The sequence below is a fragment of the Epinephelus moara genome, chromosome 10 (genome assembly GCF_006386435.1).
Source record: "Epinephelus moara isolate mb chromosome 10, YSFRI_EMoa_1.0, whole genome shotgun sequence".
Taxonomy (NCBI): Eukaryota; Metazoa; Chordata; class Actinopteri; order Perciformes; family Serranidae; genus Epinephelus; species Epinephelus moara.
The window spans coordinates 30,672,079-30,694,120 of NC_065515.1; the positions used below are offsets into that span (position 1 = coordinate 30,672,079).

General features: G+C 41.6%; 1 protein-coding gene across 3 annotated transcripts in view; it reads left to right on the plus strand.

The window, feature by feature from the left end:
- The window catches only part of tprb (translocated promoter region b, nuclear basket protein), a 23,872-nt gene continuing 1,830 nt past the window's right edge, over nt 1-22,042 (plus strand). The window contains exons 1-49 of one of the 3 annotated variants that reach the window (XM_050054333.1): nt 1-154; nt 537-641; nt 744-817; nt 1,384-1,480; nt 1,588-1,691; nt 1,840-2,004; nt 2,260-2,352; nt 2,517-2,597; nt 2,872-2,959; nt 3,704-3,844; nt 4,002-4,105; nt 4,469-4,666; nt 4,991-5,098; nt 5,198-5,424; nt 5,679-5,842; nt 6,033-6,175; nt 6,878-7,026; nt 7,137-7,299; nt 7,466-7,600; nt 7,686-7,826; nt 8,043-8,211; nt 8,824-8,990; nt 9,518-9,670; nt 9,805-9,921; nt 10,398-10,601; nt 10,846-11,033; nt 11,259-11,406; nt 11,702-11,839; nt 12,026-12,157; nt 12,320-12,450; nt 12,583-12,793; nt 12,965-13,111; nt 13,803-14,001; nt 14,133-14,326; nt 14,694-14,767; nt 14,977-15,170; nt 15,366-15,656; nt 15,982-16,136; nt 16,244-16,324; nt 16,639-16,824; nt 16,917-17,072; nt 18,785-18,878; nt 19,814-19,968; nt 20,120-20,188; nt 20,326-20,417; nt 20,828-20,937; nt 21,082-21,180; nt 21,387-21,543; nt 21,843-21,964. In XM_050054333.1, coding sequence (XP_049910290.1) covers nt 4-154; nt 537-641; nt 744-817; nt 1,384-1,480; nt 1,588-1,691; nt 1,840-2,004; nt 2,260-2,352; nt 2,517-2,597; nt 2,872-2,959; nt 3,704-3,844; nt 4,002-4,105; nt 4,469-4,666; nt 4,991-5,098; nt 5,198-5,424; nt 5,679-5,842; nt 6,033-6,175; nt 6,878-7,026; nt 7,137-7,299; nt 7,466-7,600; nt 7,686-7,826; nt 8,043-8,211; nt 8,824-8,990; nt 9,518-9,670; nt 9,805-9,921; nt 10,398-10,601; nt 10,846-11,033; nt 11,259-11,406; nt 11,702-11,839; nt 12,026-12,157; nt 12,320-12,450; nt 12,583-12,793; nt 12,965-13,111; nt 13,803-14,001; nt 14,133-14,326; nt 14,694-14,767; nt 14,977-15,170; nt 15,366-15,656; nt 15,982-16,136; nt 16,244-16,324; nt 16,639-16,824; nt 16,917-17,072; nt 18,785-18,878; nt 19,814-19,968; nt 20,120-20,188; nt 20,326-20,417; nt 20,828-20,937; nt 21,082-21,180; nt 21,387-21,543; nt 21,843-21,964 — 6,964 coding nt within the window. In that variant the 5' untranslated portion in view covers nt 1-3. The remainder of the gene's footprint in view (nt 155-536; nt 642-743; nt 818-1,383; nt 1,481-1,587; nt 1,692-1,839; nt 2,005-2,259; nt 2,353-2,516; nt 2,598-2,871; nt 2,960-3,703; nt 3,845-4,001; nt 4,106-4,468; nt 4,667-4,990; nt 5,099-5,197; nt 5,425-5,678; nt 5,843-6,032; nt 6,176-6,877; nt 7,027-7,136; nt 7,300-7,465; nt 7,601-7,685; nt 7,827-8,042; nt 8,212-8,823; nt 8,991-9,517; nt 9,671-9,804; nt 9,922-10,397; nt 10,602-10,845; nt 11,034-11,258; nt 11,407-11,701; nt 11,840-12,025; nt 12,158-12,319; nt 12,451-12,582; nt 12,794-12,964; nt 13,112-13,802; nt 14,002-14,132; nt 14,327-14,693; nt 14,768-14,976; nt 15,171-15,365; nt 15,657-15,981; nt 16,137-16,243; nt 16,325-16,638; nt 16,825-16,916; nt 17,073-18,784; nt 18,879-19,813; nt 19,969-20,119; nt 20,189-20,325; nt 20,418-20,827; nt 20,938-21,081; nt 21,181-21,386; nt 21,544-21,842; nt 21,965-22,042) is intronic. The other 2 variants (XM_050054334.1, XM_050054335.1) reach the window with 2 other exon arrangements.

Genomic DNA, 22,042 nt, shown 5'->3' on the forward strand with positions numbered 1-22,042 from the left:
AAAATGGCGGCACTGCTGCTGCAGGAGCTGGACAGCTCCGAGATTTCTAAACTCCCCAAAACAATTCAGCACAAACTCGAGAAGATTTTATCGGATCAGCAATATGAAATTGATTCTTTGAAAGCACAACAGGAGCAATTTCGGGTAGACAACGGTAAGATATTGCCTCGTATTACGTTCGCTAACGTTAGCGTCGCTAAAGTGTTTTGCTTTGCTCATCGTGCATTCATGCCGGTTAACTGAACAAAGTTAAAGTTACTAGTTTTGCTTTGAACGTTTACACATATTAACCCCACTTTGTTCATTGTTTTAAATGTCAAGCAACGGCTGTGGGGTTGTGGAATAACGCTTTCTCTGGGTAACACTGGAGGTTATCAGCAACCACGATTTCAGGCTAAAGCTAGCCGTAGCTAACCTACTGAGCTAACCTAGCGTTGACAAGATGACATTGTACAGTGAAATAACGGTATTATCTCCACTCAGTTAACCAGTTTTAAGTTTTATGGTTGAGTTTTTGCTGACTTTCTTTCTTACAGAGCAACATTTCTTTGAAAAAGTGAAACAACTTGCTCAGTGTCAGGAAGAATTTTTGTCCCAGACTCAAGATCATCTTAAACTCAAAGAGGAGTTTACCAAGCAAGGTAAGAGTGAACGTATTGCAATATTGTATACTGATTTAGCTTGACTAAGCATCTCTGGGTTGTATTACTTCATGATATCGCCTTTCCCAAATCTCCCTGTAGAGGAGGAACTTAAAAGTGTGCGTGACAAGAACAGGGAATATGAATCCGCTCAAGGGAGGCTGTCATCAGAACAGGTAAGGCAACCAAATCAGATATATGAATAATCAAATGATTGTTTCAGTATCTCTGTCAAATTTGTTGGCAGCTCACCTGTCAGAAGTAGTGCTGTAATGTTTGATGTCTTCACCTGACTCAGTTAATTTATCTGTTAATTTTAGTACAGCTTTTCTGTGTATTCCAGATGTTAGACTGGCCAGTTTCCTGCATGTGTTTACTGTATTTTTCTGGTTTTAACAAAAACTGAGTTAACACATTGATTTTAACAAGCTTTTGTCATCACAATGCTTAACCTAAAGTGTTCAGAAACCTTGTATCATCAGCTCATCAGAAAAGTGAAAGCATTGTTACATGTCAGTGGTTTACAAGATGTGCATTTGGTTTTTGTGTTTTTCTTTGTAGTGCCCATTGGCTTACATGTTTTGAAAAATGTTAAATAAACAAATATATGCAATTCTAATGAATTTGAAAATGGACCAAGTTATTTAACTGACTAGTTAGTTGAGCTAGTTAACTGATATATTTATGTCCTGAAAATTCCACATGTAATAAAAATAATGTTGTTGTCGTTGTTGTTGTTTAGTCTTTGCTGTCAAAAGCCAAAGAGGAACTGGAGGCAGAAAAGCGAGAACTTGTGCGAACACTGCAGAGGAGGTCCTTGGAAGTGGAGCATTTAAATGGCATGGACAGATTAATTCGTCTGGAGACATTTGTCAAAACTTCTCATTTCTTTTTCTACATACTGTCACTTGAGGTCGCACTAATATTATTTCTCTTGTTTCACTAGATGACTTACGGCAGCTCAATGATAAGTTGGTGGAAGTCAACACTTCTAAGATGGCCCTGCAGATGAAGTTGGATGAACTTGAATCGGCTGAAGTCAATATTAAAGTGCGTTATGTTGTTATTTTTGCCGAGGTTAAATGATAACTTAACATCAAATTTGTCTGTAGAGGAGGCTAATTTGTAAAGAGTAAATCCTGTGTTTTACATTTACAAACAAGTAACTTAATGCATTTGTGGTGGTTTGTTGTTATAGTACAAGGAGAAGCGTATGGAGCAAGAGAAGGAGCTGCTGCATAGCCAAACATCTTGGCTGAATGAAGAATTGAAGGCTAAGAGCGAGGAACTGCTGTCCCTGTCCCGACAGAAGGGAAACGAGATCCTGGAACTTAAGTGCAACCTAGAGAACAAGGAAGACGAGGTATGTCTCTTCTTGACATTTACATAACTGTTTTTTTAAGGCTGAATGACATGGAGAAAAAAGTCATGAGGGCAGTAGCAACAAATACAATGATAGCATGACAGTAAACAGTCACTTACTGCCCATGCTCTGCTTGACCTTGGCTGCCAGCAGTTTCTCTGTGTATTGAGTTAATTTAAGCACGTCTTTAGTTATGAATGATTACCATAATCTCCCGTGGTCATTACTTCATCATTTTTTGCTTGTGACTTTCAGTTGAACAGACTCCAAGACCAAGTGGCCGCTTTGAAGACTTCAAATGAACAACATCAGAAACAGAACGAGGATGTGATCAGCAAACTAAAAGAAGTATGTGTTTGGCATTTCTAACAGTCTGCCCCAAGTCTTTTTTTACACAAAGAATTATCCATTTTGTTATGCACTGGATATTCTTCAACAAACTGATCTGTATGGCAGCATTTAATGTGACATTTAACCATTGAAGTGTGTGACTGAATCTTTATTCATTCTAGGCCAAGGAACAACAAGTCACCATGGAGGAAAAGTTCAGAAATGAGCTGAATGCTAACATTAAGCTTTCCAATCTGTATAAGGTATGTATATGTATGATAGCAAGCTGATGCAATGCAGTGCTTTGTACTGCATTGCATTCACTCACAGTGATTTATTCCTCTTTACATCCATGGAGTATTACTACTCACATTGTTTGAATGAGATTTTTAAAATAGTTGTGGAGACAAAGTAATTGCTAAGTAATTCTGTGGATTTATCAGCAGGATTTATTGTTACCATGACTGAAATGATTCACTGTGTATTTGTTCCTTTGCCATTATTTTGCCAACTCTAATACTGTTGTTGTGGTGACAGGGAGCGGCAGCAGATTCTGAGGCAAAAAGTGAAGAGCTGACCCGCGCAGTTGAGGAGCTGCATAAGCTGCTCAAGGATGCAGGAGAAGGTGCGGGGCTATAGCAGAATAATCACAACTACCATTCCTAGTATTTAATCCTTGACTTGTTCCAAGAAAGAGAGTCTGAATATGCTTGTCTGTTGAGCGTAGTGGTTTAACTGCTAATTAAGGTAGCTGTTGTTGGGAGAGTTGTACCTGACTTAGAATTATGTCAGTCAAATCAGATTTGGCTGTTCTGTACGAAAATTCAACAATACTTTTTTTTTTTTTTTCCCATATAAAGTTTAAAGTTTGAGTGGGCTCAGCAGGATGTTCAGTATGACAGCGGCATTCCCTTAATATAGTACACAAGCAAACTGTGCTAAGGATGGATTGGAAATGTACAACACCATTTTTTATGACACTAGATGTGAAACAAAAGACAGAGGCTGTGTTGTGCTAAGTTGTTGTGAGCTGTAAATTCACCACTTATAAACAGAAGAGAGAAAAAATATTTCGGAGCCTTACGGTGCAGAATCTTTCCCCCTCTTTACCACTATATCTTGTCCACAGCTGACTGTATCAGAGAGTATTGTGAAAGTCAAGAGCTCTTGCTCTGCAGAAAAATCTGGGGACCACAGCATCCCCAGAAATATACTGCACGGCACACTGTGAAAAAAAGACTGCTTGACTTGAAGCAATCTCAGCAGACTGAGGGGTCTCAAACAGATGAATCGAATCTCTGACTTTCAGGGGACAGCCCTAGTTGTTGGTATTCCCTGACGTTTGCTCTGTTTACTTTCTCCACCACAGCCAACAAGGCCTTGGAAGAGAAGTTGCAGGAGATGAATGGTGCCACAGATAAGAGTGTTGCTGAGCTAAAGGAGAGGATCCAGGGTCTTGAGAAAGAACTTGACAATGCCAATGAGCTGCTATCAAGTTCTAAACTTAGAGGTCTGTTTGGTTGATTCTGATACTGTGTTTGTCACAACTGCACTGGTTTACATTTTGGATGTTTTTAAAACATGTCAACAGCAAGCCTTTTAGGGATTTTCTTTTAATTAACAACTATGACCTGTGATCTGTTCTCTATTTTCTTTTTAATATCCAGGCCCTATTGGTACGACATCTGTGATCACAGAAGAGCAAATGACAACAATGTCTCCAACAGCAGCGGCTGTATCCAAGATAAAGCCTGGCATGAAGCTGACAGAGGTATGTTCAACTAAATTTCAACACCCAAATTATTTTATTATGAAATTTTAGCTGACTTTGGAAATAGGTCTGAGGGACTGGCTTGTGAAATTAGTCTTAGATTGACAAGGTGCAGTGGACTGCCACAATGGATTTCCAATGTTATTTGATGTAATGCAATTTATTAGACCATATTAAGGCGACAAATGTATTTAGAGTGCACCATTACGGGACTGTTTTTACCATTTTCACTTGTTTGTTATTGACTTGCTTGTGTTTATTGCTCAGTAAACAGTATTGAACTTTCAGTACAATTGTCTGCACCGCTTGTGTTTCCCTTTTGGACTATCCTATTTTGATACGAGATATTATCTGTATGTTTAGCTTTATACAGCATATGTGGAGAGCCAGGAGCAGCTGCAGTTGGAGCGATTGGAGAACAAGAGGGTCAATAAGTACCTGGATGACATTGTGCAGGAAGTGGAAGCCAAAGCCCCCATCCTCAAACGGCAAAGAGATGAGCATGAACGCATGCAGAAGTCAGTGGCCAGTCTCTCTGCCAAGCTGGAGCAGGCTGTTAAGGTGGGTATATCTGTCTGTCCATCTAATGCAGACTAGTTGTGTACAGTATATTCTCATTCCATGAGATTACATTTTATTATTTCTTTGTTGTGATGGCCGTGACATGTGTAAAAGCAAGTTTTATGGTTTGCACAAAAAATAGATATGCATAATAAATACCTAAGTAAATAAATATACTTCTCGGTGAAGGAAAATGGTTAAGATAAGGCCAAGAATTTGCTTTTTTTGAGACTGGTTATTAAAGAGTGCACTACATAACACTTTCTGCATTTCATCAACAAATTTTTTTTTTTTTTCTCTAACATGTTGGTGTGTTTACTTCAGGAGGTTCACCGTCTGCAGAAAGAGGCTGATGAAGCTAACAAGCGCTCCTCTGTACTGGAAAGGGACAACCAGAGGTGTGAACTGCAGCTAGGAGACATGGCTCAGCAGGTGAGTTCTCACTCTCTTCTTTCAGTTTAAAGGATAATCCTGGTTATCAGAATACTCCAGATTCTTATTTTCTATGCCATCGTTGGTCTTTCTTGCCAGGTGCGTGTGCTGCTGATTGAGCTGGAAGAGGCTCGTGGAAACCACGTGATTCATGAGGAGGAGCTGAGCTCGGCCGACGTCAGCAGCACATCAGAGGTGATCAGCCAACACTTGGTGACCTTCCGCGGTGTAGAGGAGCTGCAGAAGCAGAACCAGCGTCTTCTGGTGGCCCTTAGGGAGCTCAGTGACGCCCAGGAGAAAGAGGAGCTTGAGGCCACTGGCAATAAGTACGTTAGAATGCGTGTCGATTTCTTTTTGTTTCGTCTTTGTTGTTGTTTTTTTCTTGCAGTAAACAAATAGAATTGTAAGTCAGTTTTTTGTGATGTGTTGCTATCCAAGTTCAGTGATTGGTAATAAAATTTTCAAAGAGAATGCTAAAGAACAGGACTGCCACCTCAACCTTCATTTTATGAACCCATTAATTTAAGTAACCAAAGACGTCAAACTGTCACTTAGGCTAATAGAAAATGATCTGTTACAGGCGTGGTGAACTGGAGCAGAGTTTGGAGAAAGCCCAGACTGAGTTGGAGTCCCTGAAGGAGCAACGTAGCCAACAGCTTAAGATGACTGAGTCCATCGTGAGGCAGAGGGACATGTACCGTGTGCTACTGGCTCAGGCAACCGGAGTCAGCTTCCCTCAGCAAGGTAAGAGACAAGATAAATCCAAGTTACATACTCTTGATGCAAGACAATATATCTAGTACATGCACATTCAACAGCTTCCATTATGACACCAAGCAATTAGATATAGCCCACTTTCTGTTCAGTCTTTCTGTCACAGTGTTGTGGTGTTTTTTTCCTATTTGGCTAAACTTCAAAGTTTTTTTTTCTTAAGGTACACCACCAGAAGAGTTTTCCCTGACCTCCACCCCGCGACGCTCACCTGCAGCCATTCCCACCGCAGGAACACCCACTGCACTCGTCTCCATGGCAACAGAGTCCGCTGAAGCTTTGGAGGCCAAGGCAGCTTTGCGACAGGTGAGCAAACTTCCATATAAGGTTTGTTTAAGTGTATTAATCTCAGCAGTGCAGTCATCTGTACACCCTGTAGTGCATGTCAAGCAGTGCCCTGCGTATGTTGCATGGTGATGACTAACTTTCAGTTACAGGCATGATTTTGTTAGCAGGTTAATTTACCGTAAAGCACTACCATGGCTTCGGATATTCAGATTTCTACTCACTGCTAAACATAGCAAGGTTACGCTATCTGCAGATTAGTATTTATGGACATTGTCGCCCACTGCACGGATGAGTTTGCCTCACTTGTTTCCCATGTATGCCACTAGATGGCAGTGTGTCTGTATTGTATCTGCATTATTTTGACTATGTGCCACAAAGATTATGACCTTTTTTGCTAATGATGCTAGAGAATGAAAAAAGTACAACAGTGCTAAGTGGGCAAACAAGAAAGAAAATGAACTGAAGAGGATTTACGTTTATTTGGTTCTTATTTTATTGAAAAGTCATTGGAAAATGTAATTCAGCAGTGAAGTGTATGGAACTATATTTGCAGACATAGGTTTTACTGACGACCAGTGATTAACCTTTGACAGTAATCTCATGTGAATGGGTCCAAGGTTGATGTATCACGTGTTGTTCATTGCCCCACATGAAAATGACATTTCTCAGACAACATTAACTCTTTTGACACAAAATGAAAATGTGTGGTTGTATCTGCAGTTGCAGGAGGTGTTCTCCACCTATAAAAAGGAGCATATGGAGAGTGAAAAGGCACTGACGGAGCAAAACGAGAAGCTCCAGGAGCAGCTCTCTGACCTCCACTCCCAGAATGGCAAGATATCCACCCAGCTTGAGTTTGCCTCCAAGAGGTCAGTTTGAAAACCCTTCTTCTGGTTTCTCAACACTCAATGTATTTAAAGAATACATAGAAGAGTTCGTCGCCTGCCACTAAAAAGGATATCTGTCTCAACAATATCAGGTATGAGATGCTGCAGGACAACGTTGAGCGCTACAGGAAAGAGATTGCATCCCTCAGAGAGAAAGGACAGATGATGTCAGCTGCCACACAGAAGCATGAGCAAACCATCCACACTTTGAATGAGGACGTGAGAGCTGCCAAAGAGAAACTCAACATGGCTGAGGTTTGTCCTCGTTCCAGTAATCTTTATCTTTTTTATGGTGATGTTTGCACCCAAGTTTTTTTCCTTAAGCATTTTATCATCATAATGTGAGGAATTGCAGTGGTGCTTGATTTGAATTTGGGACTGCTTAAGGAGTAATCTAGACTTATCTCTGTCTGTCTCTTAGGGCCGTGCTGAAAGCCTGCGTAAGGAAAGAGACATGCTGAAGCTGGTGGAGTCCAAGCTTAATCAGGAGAAAGAGTCAATCCTGAGCCAACAACAGAGCCAGAACTTGCTGCTGACCAACCTCCAGACCATTCAGGTCATCTATAAGTATTAAATCACTCCTTGTTTCACACACAAACACATAAAAACAGTTCAAAATTATAACTGCTGTGCTCTTCTAGGCCACTCTTGAGCGTTCAGAGACTGATACACGTCAGCGTCTAAACGGCCAGTTGGAGAAGCAGGAACGAGAGATCTCCCAGCTACAGAAGAGGCTGGAGCAGGAAGTGGAGCAGCGCCACCTACTCAGCAGAAATCAGGAAGTAAGCATAAAATTGAATAGTCCATCTGTTTTATGCTGGTATACACCATTATACCACTTAAACTATCTCTACCTAAATCAGGTTCAGAGGTGTTATGGTATACTGATAAATCAGTACTGCTTACTATGTTTACAGAAAAACTTAACACCCACTTTAATCTTAAACACAATTCAGTAGTTTGCTTACGTTTTGCTGTCACTCATTTCTCATGCTCAGATCCAGTTGGTGGAGGCAAAGAGGCAGCTGGAGCTGCAGGTAACATTACACCAGAAGACCAAGGAGCTGCTGAATTCTGCGGAGTTGGAGCTCAACACCCTCAGGCTGCAGTCAGGCAGCAGCGAAGCACGTCACACCCTGAGCTCCCCCACCACACCTATTATAAGAGGTTAGCGCAAACAGACAAACGCATGTTCATACAGGCAGAAGAATAACAGCACAGTACACAGATGAATCTATACAAGTACACATTTAAATGTATAGCATCTTCACTGGTTGTCATCAAATCCCATGACCACAAAAATTTAAGCAAAACAATTTCAGGTTAACGTCATTAAAGTCAAATCATTTTCTCGTGAAGTCACTGTCTGTGTAATTAAGTACACTACAATAATCATTGACACGCCTGCAGTTGTGAGAAGTTAATAAGAGACATAACGTGACAAGTAAATTGCCCAAATTTTACATGTTCTGTTGATTTTTACAGGCGGCTGACCCAATTTTACACCTGACCTACTTTTACAGCAAAAAAGTATATGCTAACATGCTGCAGTCTCACTAGCTCATGCTGTTCCAACAGTTTATGAGATGAGATCCAGTAAAAAAAGAAAAAGAGACATTAAGACATTATGGCATGTCTGAGCCACACTCTTTCAGATGTTTGTGGGTTTGAAGCACAGACTCCTAACAATGTAATCAGCCCACAGTCCATCCTCCCTTCTTAAAAGCACATGCTAATCCTACTGTATTCTCTTCCGCCACCGACTCTTTCTGCTTTCAGGCCTGCCAAGTTCAGATCAAGACAGAGAGGACCTACAAGGTCGCCTGCGGCTGGCTGAAACCCGGGCAGAGGAGCTGGCAGAGAGTCTGAGGGCAGCCACCTCCACCATGGAGCAGTACAGAGCCATGGCTCAGAGCCTGGAGGAGTCCCTGGACCAGGAGAAACAGGTGCAGAACAAACCCATATTTCCTGTCCGTGCTCCACCTCTCCTAAAACCACTGACCACAACCACAAAAATGTTGATGATAAAAAAGAACTATAAAAACTTGTGTGAGCAATTATGTGGGAAACACATCAACCTTTATTACAATTATACACCCTAGGTAATGATCCGACAAAAATATAAAGACTGTAATTAATTCCTGCACACTGTGAGGACTAGAAAAGCAATGTTTTGAAATGCTAGATTTCCAATAAAGTGAGTGCTTCATTGTCATTACTTACTATGGCATAATTTCATTTTGCTATTAATGTGCCTGCCATTAGGTCATGCTGAGCCAGACAAAAGTATTCAGCATGCCTCTTAATTTAGCAAATCACATGGCTATTTGTTAAAATAGCCCTGCTTGATTTTCTTTTCTACACCACAAAACATATGACATTTTGTCTTGGCCAAAATCCTGATTTTCCTAAATACACATATTTGTATCTTTGATTGTTTAATTGTTTAACTTTTGAATTGACTAATGACCAGGTAACGGAGCAGGCTCGCTCATCCATTGAAGTTCGTATGAAGGAAGCTGAGAACCAGCAACGCCGGCTGGCGGAGAAGCTTCTGGAAGCAGAGAAAGAGAAACAGAATGTAGAGGAGCAGAAGAGGAGAGCCCTGGTCTCTCTGGAGGAACAGGTATAGTAAATCCCACATTATTGAGCACATTTTTCCTCACCACATTTGGTCTTCTTAGCACTGCTTTGGTGTTCAGGTATAACTGTCATTATACAAGTAAAGAAAACTTTTTATTTTTGATGTGTGTCTGTTAGTTGAACACTCTAAGGAGAAATCTCAGCAGTGCCCAGGCAGATCACCAAGCAGCGCTGCAGCAAGTGGCAGTAGCTGAAGCCCAACAGCAACAAGCTCTACAAGACAGCCAGGAGCAGGTAAGCAGGCATTACAATATTCAATGTAGAAGAATATGACTAATATCAGTTCTTATTTATTGGGGAATGTTCCAATTAAGGCTAACAATTACCTGTCAATGTAAAATCAGCCACCACATTTCCTTATGTCCAATTACCCAATTATTACCCAAAATAAAATGGATTTCATAAAGTATCCTTCTATATCAGTTACACATTTGAAAACAAAGCATATTTTATCAGGAGCAGAGATCCATTGCGTCTTGTTATATTCTGTCAAACTATCAAAAATCTGTGAGTCTCCCTTTTCTGCGTACGTCTCTCTCTTTCCATTTCTAATGCATTTCTAATTTTCATTTCTCTCACTTTCTATTTCCATTTTTCTTAGACATTTAGGAAAACTGCCAACCAGACATGATTATTCGGCAGTGACAACAGATGGATATCACCACTTGAATGTGCAATAATTATGTCAAATCTTTTATCCTGTTATCTAGGCTAAGTTGGCAGCTGAAGCACAAGATAAGTATGAACGGGAGATGATGCTTCATGCGGCAGACGTGGAGGCCCTGCAGGCTGCTAAGGCTCAGGTCCTGCAGGCCGTCGAGCTCAGACACCAGCTGGATGAGAGAGCCCAGAGGGTCAGCGCTGAGCTGCTGGAGGCCAGGGTCTCCTGGGGGGAGCAGGAAAAGATCCTCAAGGTGATTTGGTAGATGCATAGGTGATGACAAGATAAGATACAACGACGTGGAGTTTGTGAAATCACAGGAACATCAGCATCAGTCCTCAATGAAAATGAAAATTTAACGTTCTGAACCCAAGAATTGAAATTAAAATTTCATTTATTTCAGACCTATCTGATTTCATATCTAAAAGTTGTTGTGGTTATTTTGTCCAACCACTTATTTTTATGCTTTCAATCTTAATATGTTGCCTTTATTTTAGGAGGGGGTGTCGAAGATGGAGAGCCGCTACGAGGAGTTGCAGAGGCAGAACACCCTCCTGCATGAGCAGATCCAGACAATGAGCAGCAAGATGGCTGAAAAGTTGCAGCGTGCTGCCAGTGAGAGCCCCATGAACATCTCCCTAACTGAGGAGGGCAAATCTCAAGACCAAGTCCTTGAGATTCTTAGGTAATGAATGTTTATCTCACATTATGTCATCCGTCATTGTACTTGAGTTTTGTAAATAAAATCTGTTAGTATATTGGAAAAAATGTCAAGAAAAGAATTCAACAAGGAGTCCAGATGTCTCAATCTATACAACTCCACGCTGTTTTGACTAGTTATACTAGTTTCTGTTCTTGTCCTGCCATGTTGCTCAACATTTTTGAAATCCTTATTTCTTCTCCATCAAAGGTTTGTGCGTCGGGAGAAGGAGATTGCAGAATCTCGTTTTGAAGTTGCCCAAGGGGACAGTTTACGTTACCGTCTGAGGGTGGAGCACCTGGAACGAGAGCTGAAGGAGGCGCAGGACAGTTTGAGTGCTGCAAAGGAGAGAATGCAGGTGTGTTTATATACTCACTGATCTTTTTTTACTCCTGACCACTAAAAAATCTTATGTGTAGGTTTGCTTTGCCATTGATTGTTAATTGGAAGATTAAGAATCTCTTTTCTTGAACGTTTTTCGTAATCTGTGTGTAAAGAAATCATATTAGCTATTAGCTCGCGTACCTCTAAGAAGGTTAAAGTGAGAACTCTTTACTTAATGAAATACACGAGACATGTGTCTAACGTGGCCACTAGGGCTCAAACGTAGAGATACCACATGTGACTAAAAGCCCAATGCTAATTCTGCTCAGGTAACAGCGAAGACCCTGGCTCAGCATGATGAGCTGATGAAGAAGACTGAAACGATGAGCATCCTGATGGAGACCAACAAGATGTTGAGAGAGGAGAAGGACAAGATTGAGCAAGAACTGCAGCAAACCAAAGCCAAGGTATTGTTTGCATGTTATAGAAAAATGTAGTGGTGGTGGTGAATTTGGTGTGTACATGATATACTCATGAAATTCACTTCAAAACTCACTCCATTATCCTGGTGTTGCAAGCTGTCATATTTTTGAAAAGTCCTGAATGAACCTCAAAATCTAGAACAGTTTCAGGTCATTTTATGTGCCTTTCAGATTCAAAAGCTGGAGTCAGACATCTTGCCACTGCAACAGGCCAACTCTGAGCTGAGTGAGAAGAGCGGCATGCTGCAAGCGGAGAAGAAGATACTGGAAGAGGAGATAAAGCGTTGGAAAGCTCGGACCCAGGTCGGTGAAAAGACTACAAAGAAAAACAAAATTCATGCCTCTTGTAAGGGGGAGAGAAATGCGTCTGTCATTAGAAAAGTAGACTGCCTTGTGATCTTTATTTTATTCCCAATGTTTTATCATTTCACACCACTGACGCACAACTTTCTCATGTTCTGTTAGCATTTGGTGAGCCAACAAAAAGATTCCGATCCAGAAGAGTACAAGCGCCTGCACTCTGAGAAGGAGGCACATCTCAAACGAATTCAGCAGCTCAGTGAAGAGAGCAACAGGCTTAAAGCTGAGGTTTCCAGGTTAGGAATTTTAAATGATTTAACTATTGAGTTGATGAGGATACAGAGTGTTCATCTTCTCTCATTCAATCAGTATTTTATTTTCTGGCACTGTAGCATTAATTTTCACAATCTCTCAATTTCTCTCGATAGGACCAATAATCTGACAACATCTCTGCAAGGCCAGATACAGAACTTGCGTGATAGTATGAGTAAGATAACTGATGACAGGAATACACTAAATAGGGACGTAGAGATCAAGAACCAGGAACTCCAGGAAAAGGTGCGAACTATCACCCAGGTCAAGAAGATTGGACGCCGCTACAAGACTCAGTATGATGAACTCAAAGTGGTACATGACAAGGTGAGAGCTCAGCAGCTGTTATTCTCACTGCTCTCATCTTTACTCTACAGCTTGAATCAAAAAGAACATAGTTGTGTTGTTTGTTTCAATCCATTCTCAGCAGTTGCCTAAAAGCCATCCCTGTTGTGGTGTTTTGAGCATAATTAATCTTTCATACTGCATTTTTCCTAGTTGGTAGCTAAGGCTGCAGCAGGCCCATCCCAAGAAGAGGAGGCTCGTCAAGCCTCAGTTCAGGAGCTACAGAGCCTCAGAGATTCTCTGAACCAGGCCGAAACCAAGATCAGAGAGCTGGAAGGACAGCTGGAGAACATCAACAAGGTTAAACCGCAAATCACAAGTTTCAGCTAAAACCTTTTGACTGAACAGTCATGTTAATAGTTAGACTAATGTTCTTCTTAGCCTTCTAAGGGCCCGTACACATGCAACGTCTGTAACTGCCTGGAAAACGCAGGGTTGGCCGCTGGGCGCTACTTTTGTGCCTTTTTTGAGCCAGCTTTCAAGAGCATGGTGGCAGGTTGTGTCTGTGGTTGCTAAGCAGCCTAAACAAGCACTGTATCATAGCCTATTTACCTGAAATCCTGAGCCTGTCGTCCATGAGACAGCTGAAAAGCTCTGGCAGCCCTGCACCAAAATGATCAACTTTTCCATATTTACCACAGACTGATATTGACGGAAGAAGGGAAAGATATCTGTTGGCTGTGATTGGTTGTTCCTTGTCACATGACATGCGATGCGCACTGCTGCGTTCCAAAAGTTGAACTTGGTTTATCTCGAGGAATTTGAGGGCGCAAAAAAACATGCATACAGCCTCTAACAGAAGGGGAGGTCATTCTTTTTGTACACCATTATCAGTTCACAAGATCACATAGCTTGAGTAGTTTACTGTTTACATCACTAGAAAAATGTTCTTGAAAAATGCAGTATATATACAGTCCCCCCCCCCACAAATATGCTTGTCTTTATCACATACATACAATCATTAGTATCATGTCTTCTTGGTCTGCGACAGGTGGTTACAGAGCGGGAGACTGAAGGGCGTAATGCCCAGGAACAGTCCTCCAGGCTGCAGACAGAGCTGACCCGGCTGAGGCAGGAGCTGCAGGACAAAGTTACCCAGGAAGAGACACTAAGACAGCAGATGTCTGAAAAGGAGGAGAAGACCAAAAAGGCCATTGTTTATGCAAAGCAGAAGATCAGCCAGCTCAATAGTGAGAGGATTTTTCTCATTACAACCAATGGACCTATGAAAAATTCCTTATTTTATAGATTTCTCCTCTATTTGTCTTTATTGTGGTGTTATTTGTTGTTCGAATCTGAGACGAAAATGATTTATATTTAGGCGCCAAGGAGCAGCTGCAGAGGGAAAATGAGGAGCTAAAGCAACAGCGTGAAGAGCTGGAGGTGCGAGTGAGCGCTCTCAAGTCTCAGTACGAGGGCCGCCTGAGTAGACAGGAGCGAGAACTGAGAGACCTGCGAGGCCAACAGGAGAGACAAGAGCAGAGGGACGAACCACCTGAGGCAGGTCCCAGCAAGGTGAAATTTTCACAAGCCAGACATTCAATTTTTTTGTATTGGAATAATCACCAGCTAATCTGATAATTGATTAACTGGTTCAAGTATTTTTTTTTAAGAAAACTGATTCCAGCCTCTTAAATATGATTTTTTTTTTTTTCTGGTGTCTTTACTCATCTGTGACAGTGAACTGATTATATCTTTGGATTGTGGACAAAACAAGAAATTTTAAGGATGTTGTTATTGGCTTCCGTAAACATTGATCAACATTTTTAACCATTTTCTGACATTGCACCGACCAAACAACAGTTAAACCACCACAAAGTCATGACTTTAAGCATCTTGTTTGTTCTCATCATGACTTGTGTCTTCCTGTCCTGATTTTCAGACCCAGGAGCAGCAGAGGAGCACAGAACAGAGACAGATCAGTCTGAAGACGACCCCAGCTGCAGACAGGGGCAGGTATGATACACAACAGCTAGAACTGTTCATCCTTAATATAAGTTTCCACTGTGGTGCAACATGAGTATATAGAACTGAACACATCGTTACTTTTTCCCACTGTTTTGGGATGCTCTTTAGTACACTTGCTCTGACTCATTCATGTCTTTCCTATATTAAAAGTACATTATTAGAGTCATTATTCATGCCCTGATCTTTGTCTCTGTCAGTGCCAGCACATCTGAGCCTCCAACTGCCAACATTAAGCCAACACCTGTGGCTACAGCCAGCAAGCAGCCTGTCAATCCAGGGAACAAACCCACTCCAAGAGCAAGCATCAGGCCCATGATTACCCCAGCCACTGTACCCACCCCAACACCCACGGCCACTGTCATGCCCACCACACAGGTGGAGACCCAGGAAGGTAAGTCCAGTTGCAAAACTTAAGGCATAAGCTTCCAATAGAGGAAACCAGACAAAGCAGTATTGCCTCAGAAGTTATTCTAGTAAAGGTAATGACATTACAAAGGACTTTACAAATGTGTGTAAAGTCTAACTATGCAGCTACAGGCTAAACAAAAAGCTGAATCTGTTCCTACTAACTTAAACTCCTCTACAGCCATGCAGTCTACTGAAGGCCCACCAGTGGAGCACGTGACTGTGTACGGCAGTGCCAGTGGCTCGGTGCGCTCCGCCAGCCCCAATGTCCAGACCACTTTAGCTAGCCCCATGCTGACTGTGCAGCAGACCCAGACGCAGGCCACAGCATTCGTCCAACCAACTCAGCAGCAGAGCATGACCCATGCAGAGCCAACCAATCAGGAGCCAACACCTGTGGTCATTGAGGCAACACCTAGTTCGCAGGTGGAATGGCCTTCAACATCCTCCACCTCCTCTGTGTTTGGGACAGGTGAGACACCAAACTATTTTAAAATGGAAATGATTGTAGGGTTTATATGGAATAGCAATACACATTTATAATAGTGCTGTATTTGGGAAGATATTAGTATAGGAGATGTACATTTTAAAGAGGCATGGACATATTATATTTGCATATTAAAATGAACTTATTAGGTTAAACCCTCAGGCTCCTGTTTTGCAAATGTTGGAGAGAAGAATATTATCTTTGAAAAGATTGTTTTCATTAAGCTACTATTAGACATGGTGTGGTTTTAAAAGTATAATTTTATCCGAACCAGGGACAAGTCTAAAATATCTTCATGCCTTATCTCTAGTTTCAGCAACTCCAGGAACCTCCTCCATGTCTAAGAGGCCTCGTGAGGAGGAGGAGAGCACCTCCGTGGTCACTGACACAGAGTCCACCCAGGATGATACCTCCAGGGCACCTATTACCAAAAAGCTGCGCATCATCCAAAGAGTGGGTCCAGAGGTGAGGAGGGGTGGAGGTTACACAGAAATCTTAATCAGCATTTTCATTTTTTAATCACCTGAAAGCTGCTACGGTTACATCATGTATGTATTATGTGTTGTCCTCAGGAGGAGATGTTGGTGGAAGACAGTGCTGAGGCTGAAGGGGTGGTGCCAACAGACAGTCAAGATGGTGCAGAAGCAAGCCAGGTAGGCTGTCAGAAAATATAGATATTAATAAATTCCAAAGTTCAAAAAGTTTTCTCTTTTGCATTTCAGAGAGGATAAATATGTTGCAAGTGTTTTACATGTCCTGCCATTGCCAAAGCTTATATCTAAAGGCTCACCATGAAATCCTACCTGATGCCAGTAAATACAGTGTAACAGGCAGGACTAGTTAAAGCAGAAGTATTGTGATAATTACTTGATGGCACCACATATATCACCTTTTTATGGAAGATATTAGTTTGTCAAACAGAGTGTAAATGGGTAGAATACATGTTGTTCACTGTTGCGCCCTGCAGACAGAGGAGTTCCCAGTACTGGAGGAAGGAGATGAGGGTGCAGCCTCCCAGTCTGCCATGATGGACCAAGAGGTTAACCTGACCCAAAGTGACACCACTGACCAGCTGCAGCAGGAAGTTATCGTCATAGTAACAGACACAGAAAGTGAGGAGGAGCAGGAAGAGGAGGATGAAGAGGAAGAGCAGGTAGGGAGTAATATCTAAAGTGCCATCAGACCCCAGTAGCAGAATTTGTCTTGGTCTCCTTCCACTAATGATTTGAACACTGCTCAATGCAGGACTACGATGAGGAGGAAGAAGAGGAAGAGGAAGAAGAGGAGGAGGACGATGAAGAGGATGAGGAGGAGGATGATGGAGAGATGGGGGAAGAAGGAGAGGACAGTAACGAGGGGAGCGGAGACGGCAACGAGGCTTACGAGGGAGATGACACGGAGGTTCGATTGCCCGTGAAACATAATGTACTCACAGTTACAACTCTGACCTTTCATACAACGTCGCCCACACAGCTCTCGCATCCCGTACACCATGTTAACCCTTCTCACACTTTCAGTCAGAGATTTTTGAACCTTTTCCAGCTCACACACTCAGTTTTTCCACACGGTCTCATTTCACTGTCACTTGTCGCATTTTGCCCCTATGCCGTAACGTTCTGTCTGCGTGAAAGCTGCGCATGTGTTGACTTAAGATGTTTACCTTTTTACTCTAGTCTTGGTTGCACATGTTTAGTGGGTTGAGTCAGTGTCTGCAAAGAGAGAGTTGCGTTCTTTTGCTTGTAATCCGCATGTGTGACAGTTGTTTAAAGTGGGGTGTCTGTAAACTACTGTCGTGCATATGTTTTAGACATTACATAATAATTCATTATTTTGGAAAGCAGTTGTTAGAAGAAAAAGGGCCACCCCAGTTGTAACAATGTTTATTACCAAGCAATTGAAATATAAACAGTTGGTGTCATTGTAAAACATTTAGTGGCAACCTCAGCAGAAAACCAATTTTGTTTTTCCAAGTGTTAATTTATGACTTTACCCTGAATCCTATAAACTTGGGTTGAAGCAAAAATCGACAATACAAATCAGAGGTGATTAGTGAATAATAAAATGAAGCTTTTTTAATGAAACATATCTATTAAACTGTAAAAAACGCAATTAACACATTAAATTATGCTCACACATAATACTGAAATTATTGAGCTCCTCTTACAGTCAAACTTAAACCCTAAATTCAGATCTAAGAAACACATCGTGGCCCTGTCACAGCACCTCAGAGGTCAAAAACAGCAGAGTCACCTAATGTGTTGATGTTTTGGGTGAGTTTTATTTACAGTCAATGGGCGGACAAATGTGCTGATTCATAGCATGACGCCTTCATCAGGCCGTGACAGCAGTATGTTTTCTTTTTCAACGACACGTCATGTAATGTTTCATTATGGTAATCATGTTGATGGCCCTTTTTTCTTTTTGTGTCGATGTTGGCTTCATCATAAAATAGTTTTCTTCTTTTTTTTAAACTCATCTTTTTGAATATAGACAAAGAAGTTAGGATAGTATTCTAAATACAAATGGAATATTTATCTTATGGGTTACAGCTAATGATTCCCAGCACTGGGTTTGTCTGCTGGCTTAAAAAGTTTTTTTTAATAGGCAGCATGACAGATAAGTCCCTAAAATGTGTAAACAAAAAACTCCAGCGCACCTTGAGTGTTGAGTATAATAAGGCTTTAATATGACGTGAAATGTAATCAAACAGTCAAAGCATTAAGATAGAATTAATGGCTTTGTCCAGTTTTAAATTGTCCCCAACCTTGTAAACTAATACATATGGAAGTCTGTGAGTGTCTTTACTCAGAATTTTCGTTTTGTCTGAAGGGCATCTTTGTTCCATATAGGGAGAAAATGAGTCATAATCTGTGTGTGGTGCTCTGCCAGTATATCTTGGCATCTACAGTGTGTGGGAACTATCCCATAACCATCTTCCTCCAATTCTACCCAACCCCTGTTTTTCTTCTCTGCTCATCTTTACATTTCCTCTTTTCCTCACTTGACTTTTTTTTATTTGCCCCCATTTGACTTTTTAAAATTCTCTCAGTGGTTTTCCTTCACCCTTTCAACCACCTATTCTTCTTATTCCCTTTTGTTCTTTCCTTTCTCAGGGAGCTGATGTAACAGACCCGGGAACAGAGACTGAGGAGAGTTTGGGGGCGTCTGACTCCACCCAGAGACCAGCAGATTCCCAGACACCCAGCTGTAAGATCCAGGAAACCTTGTCAAACGCACATACGTAGATCCGCCTTAAACTCTCCACATGCTCTCACAAACTGTCTCGCCATTCAATTAGTTATCTGACTCCTGACGATGACTGAGAAAGATGTAATATGTTGTTGTCTGTCTGAAGGGAAGAGTGGTCCATGTTAGCCAAAAGAAACTGTCATTTCCAAAAGGGCACATAAAGGTTGCTTTACTGTAAGAATGAATCAAATGATTCAAGTTATTATTTGGCTCCATATCGCCAGGTGTCTGCAATGTAGAACTTCCAGTTTCAGCCCATGGTGAGAAAACGTCCAATACTGATTTCATTCCACTCCAAAATTCTCCAGAATTCTGCTCTTGAATTTAGAAAAACGAAAATAAATTTTTGGCATGACAACTTCCCCCTGAGAAACAAGTAAATGCATTACACTTTAGTAGAAATATAATGATTCATTTTACATTTATATTTTTGTTTTTTAAAGATATTTTTTAGGGCATTTTTTGCCTTTAATTGATAGGATAGTGAAGTGTGAAAGGGGGAGAGAGAGAAAGGGAGAGACATGCAGCAAAGGGCCACAGGCTGGAGTCTAACCCGGGCCGCTGCGGCAACAGCCTTGTACATGGGGTGCCTGCTCTACCACTAAGCACCGACACCCCCATTTTGCATTTATATTGACAGTTTGTTGAACATGCACATTCCTCTCAAGTCATTTTGACTTTCATTCATTTTTGATAGTTTCTGTGTGAGTGTGTGTGTGTTTTCGAATGATTGTTTTTGACCTTAAACATGATTTCATTGTTTTAAAAATTGTCAAAGTCTGAAATTTAGAGCCTATAAATAATTTAATGTGTTAAACCACCCATTGATCAATTGTATTTATTTCAATTAAAAGTGACTTCTGTTTATTTGAGCAATTCTGCTGTTGTTTCAGTCGAGGGCAGTACAATGGAGGCCTTCTCTACAGAACAGCCTATCACAAGCTCTGGTACGCGGATGCCCCAGTCACCACGGAGACCAACACATCAGCTGCCCCCTCGCCTAAACATCGCCCCAACATCAGAACTGGGACCACCTGCTCAGGTTCCGGTATAAATCTTAGCAGACTCATTTTATGGCACAAATACATCCATTCCTTTTTTTTTCCAGATTTGCTTTTCACATTATTACAGTAATAATTTAATGTTATCTCTGTGTGTAGTTCTTAATCTCTGCTAATTACTTTTGTAAAACTTCACAGCGTATCCCTGTTCGTCGTCAGTCCGTGGGCAGAGTCCCTCAGCTCACTCCTGGAGTGCCAAGCAGTTCTGTAAGTCCTCTATAACATCAGACAATTTACCGTCATGACATCATTCATACCAGTGTTAGTGTGAAACTTTTACGTGTGTGTGTGTGTGTGTGTGTGTGTTTGTGTTCAACACGTTTCTGGTATCTGTCCCTCTGCAGCAGCACTTCTTTGATGATGATGACAGGATGGTTCCCAGCACTCCCACCCTGGTGGTACCACACCGCTCCGATGGTTTTGACCAGGCCATCCAGTAAGTCTGACACACGTGGACACAGACAAGGAAGTCAGAGTGCCCAGGAAACTTTTGAAATATTTTTGTAGTGACAAAATCACTGTTAATATAGTATAATAACATGATTTTACTTAATACTTTGTGGATTGCTTTTAATGTTTTTATTTTACGGTATTTTAATTGATATTTTGGAGCATATCTCAGACTTTTGTATCCTTTAGATTACTTAAAGAAGTCATACATATCTCTCATGTTCCTGGAAATATACCTTTTGAATTTTACAGAGCCTGAGGCTTGACTGAAGGTTTAGATATTTTTATATAAACAGGAAAAAAGTAGGGGGGAAAGGGCCTTAAACACCGTGAACTGCTATCACTCTGCTGTCTTATGGCACTGCATGACTTTTTTGTTCATTTGTTGTTTATTAGTTCTCCCCAAGTGGCCGGTGTGCCTCGCTTCCGGTTTGGTCTGCCCGAGGACATGCCACAGACCAGCTCCTCCTCGCACTCTGACCTGGGACAGCTCGCTTCACAAGGAGGTACTCCACCACCACATGTCAGGCAGAGTTTGCAGTTTATGTAAAAACAGCATTTACCATTTTACTAGCTAACTGCAACAGACAGGTTTTGTGATTTTTCATAGATTTTGAAAGTTGTTTTCTTTTTTTGTCTCTCGTCTTCAGGTCTTGGGATGTATGAAAGCCCGTTGTTCCTTGCAACTCATGAAGAGGAGTCCGGTGGACGCAGTGTTCCCACCACACCATCACAAGTTTCAGCACCAGGTATCTGTCTTTGTCTGATATGATGGGATCTGTTCTGTTTATCTGTAGATGCACCTTTTTCATCAACATACTCAACACAGTTTACAGTCCCTGAAAATAGTCAGTAACCTTGGTGGAAGTTGTCAGATTTGTCAGATGTGGGATTGCTATCTTATCCTACAACAAAATCAGTGAGTGTATTTTGTTTTTACGTTCCTCTCTCCCAGTAACAATCTTCTCTGAGGTGGCTCAGTCTGACACCACTGAGCATGCCTCCCAGTCGGTTCCCATGGTGAGCACGTCCACACCAGGCCTGGTTGTACCAGGAGGAGCTGGAACAGGGGAGGACAGAGACGACGTCTTCCTGGAGCCAGACACTGATAGGTGGGGTTCACTCCTCTCTGCTGTGTGTCTCTTTTCTTGGCTGCTGTTGAAATTCAGATGTCTGGCAGTCAGCAAGCCTTCCCTGGCTTCAAGGCTGATATAAAATGTGACCCCTTCTTTATTCACTGAAAATCTGTGTCCCACTCCACTGTAAACATAAATAGCTGAATCAAATATAAAACTCTACTGACTGTACAAATTGACAGGTGTATCATTAAGTGTATGTTGTGATTGTAAGACTTAATGACTAGAATTTGATCTAATCACATGCATGTTATGTGTCGGTCTGTTTATCACAGGCCCAGTGCAGAAGTGTCAGTCGATCCAGTGGTTTCACAGGGAGATATGGAGGAGCCCAGCCAACAGTCTGACAAGGCCAGCCTCCCCTCCACCAGCCAAGAGCCTTCCTCCAGCTCTGCAGGTACAGTGCAGCCACATGACTGTGCATATCCCTGCTGTGATTGACAGTTTATCTCCTTTGTATCTTAATTAGTGCTAA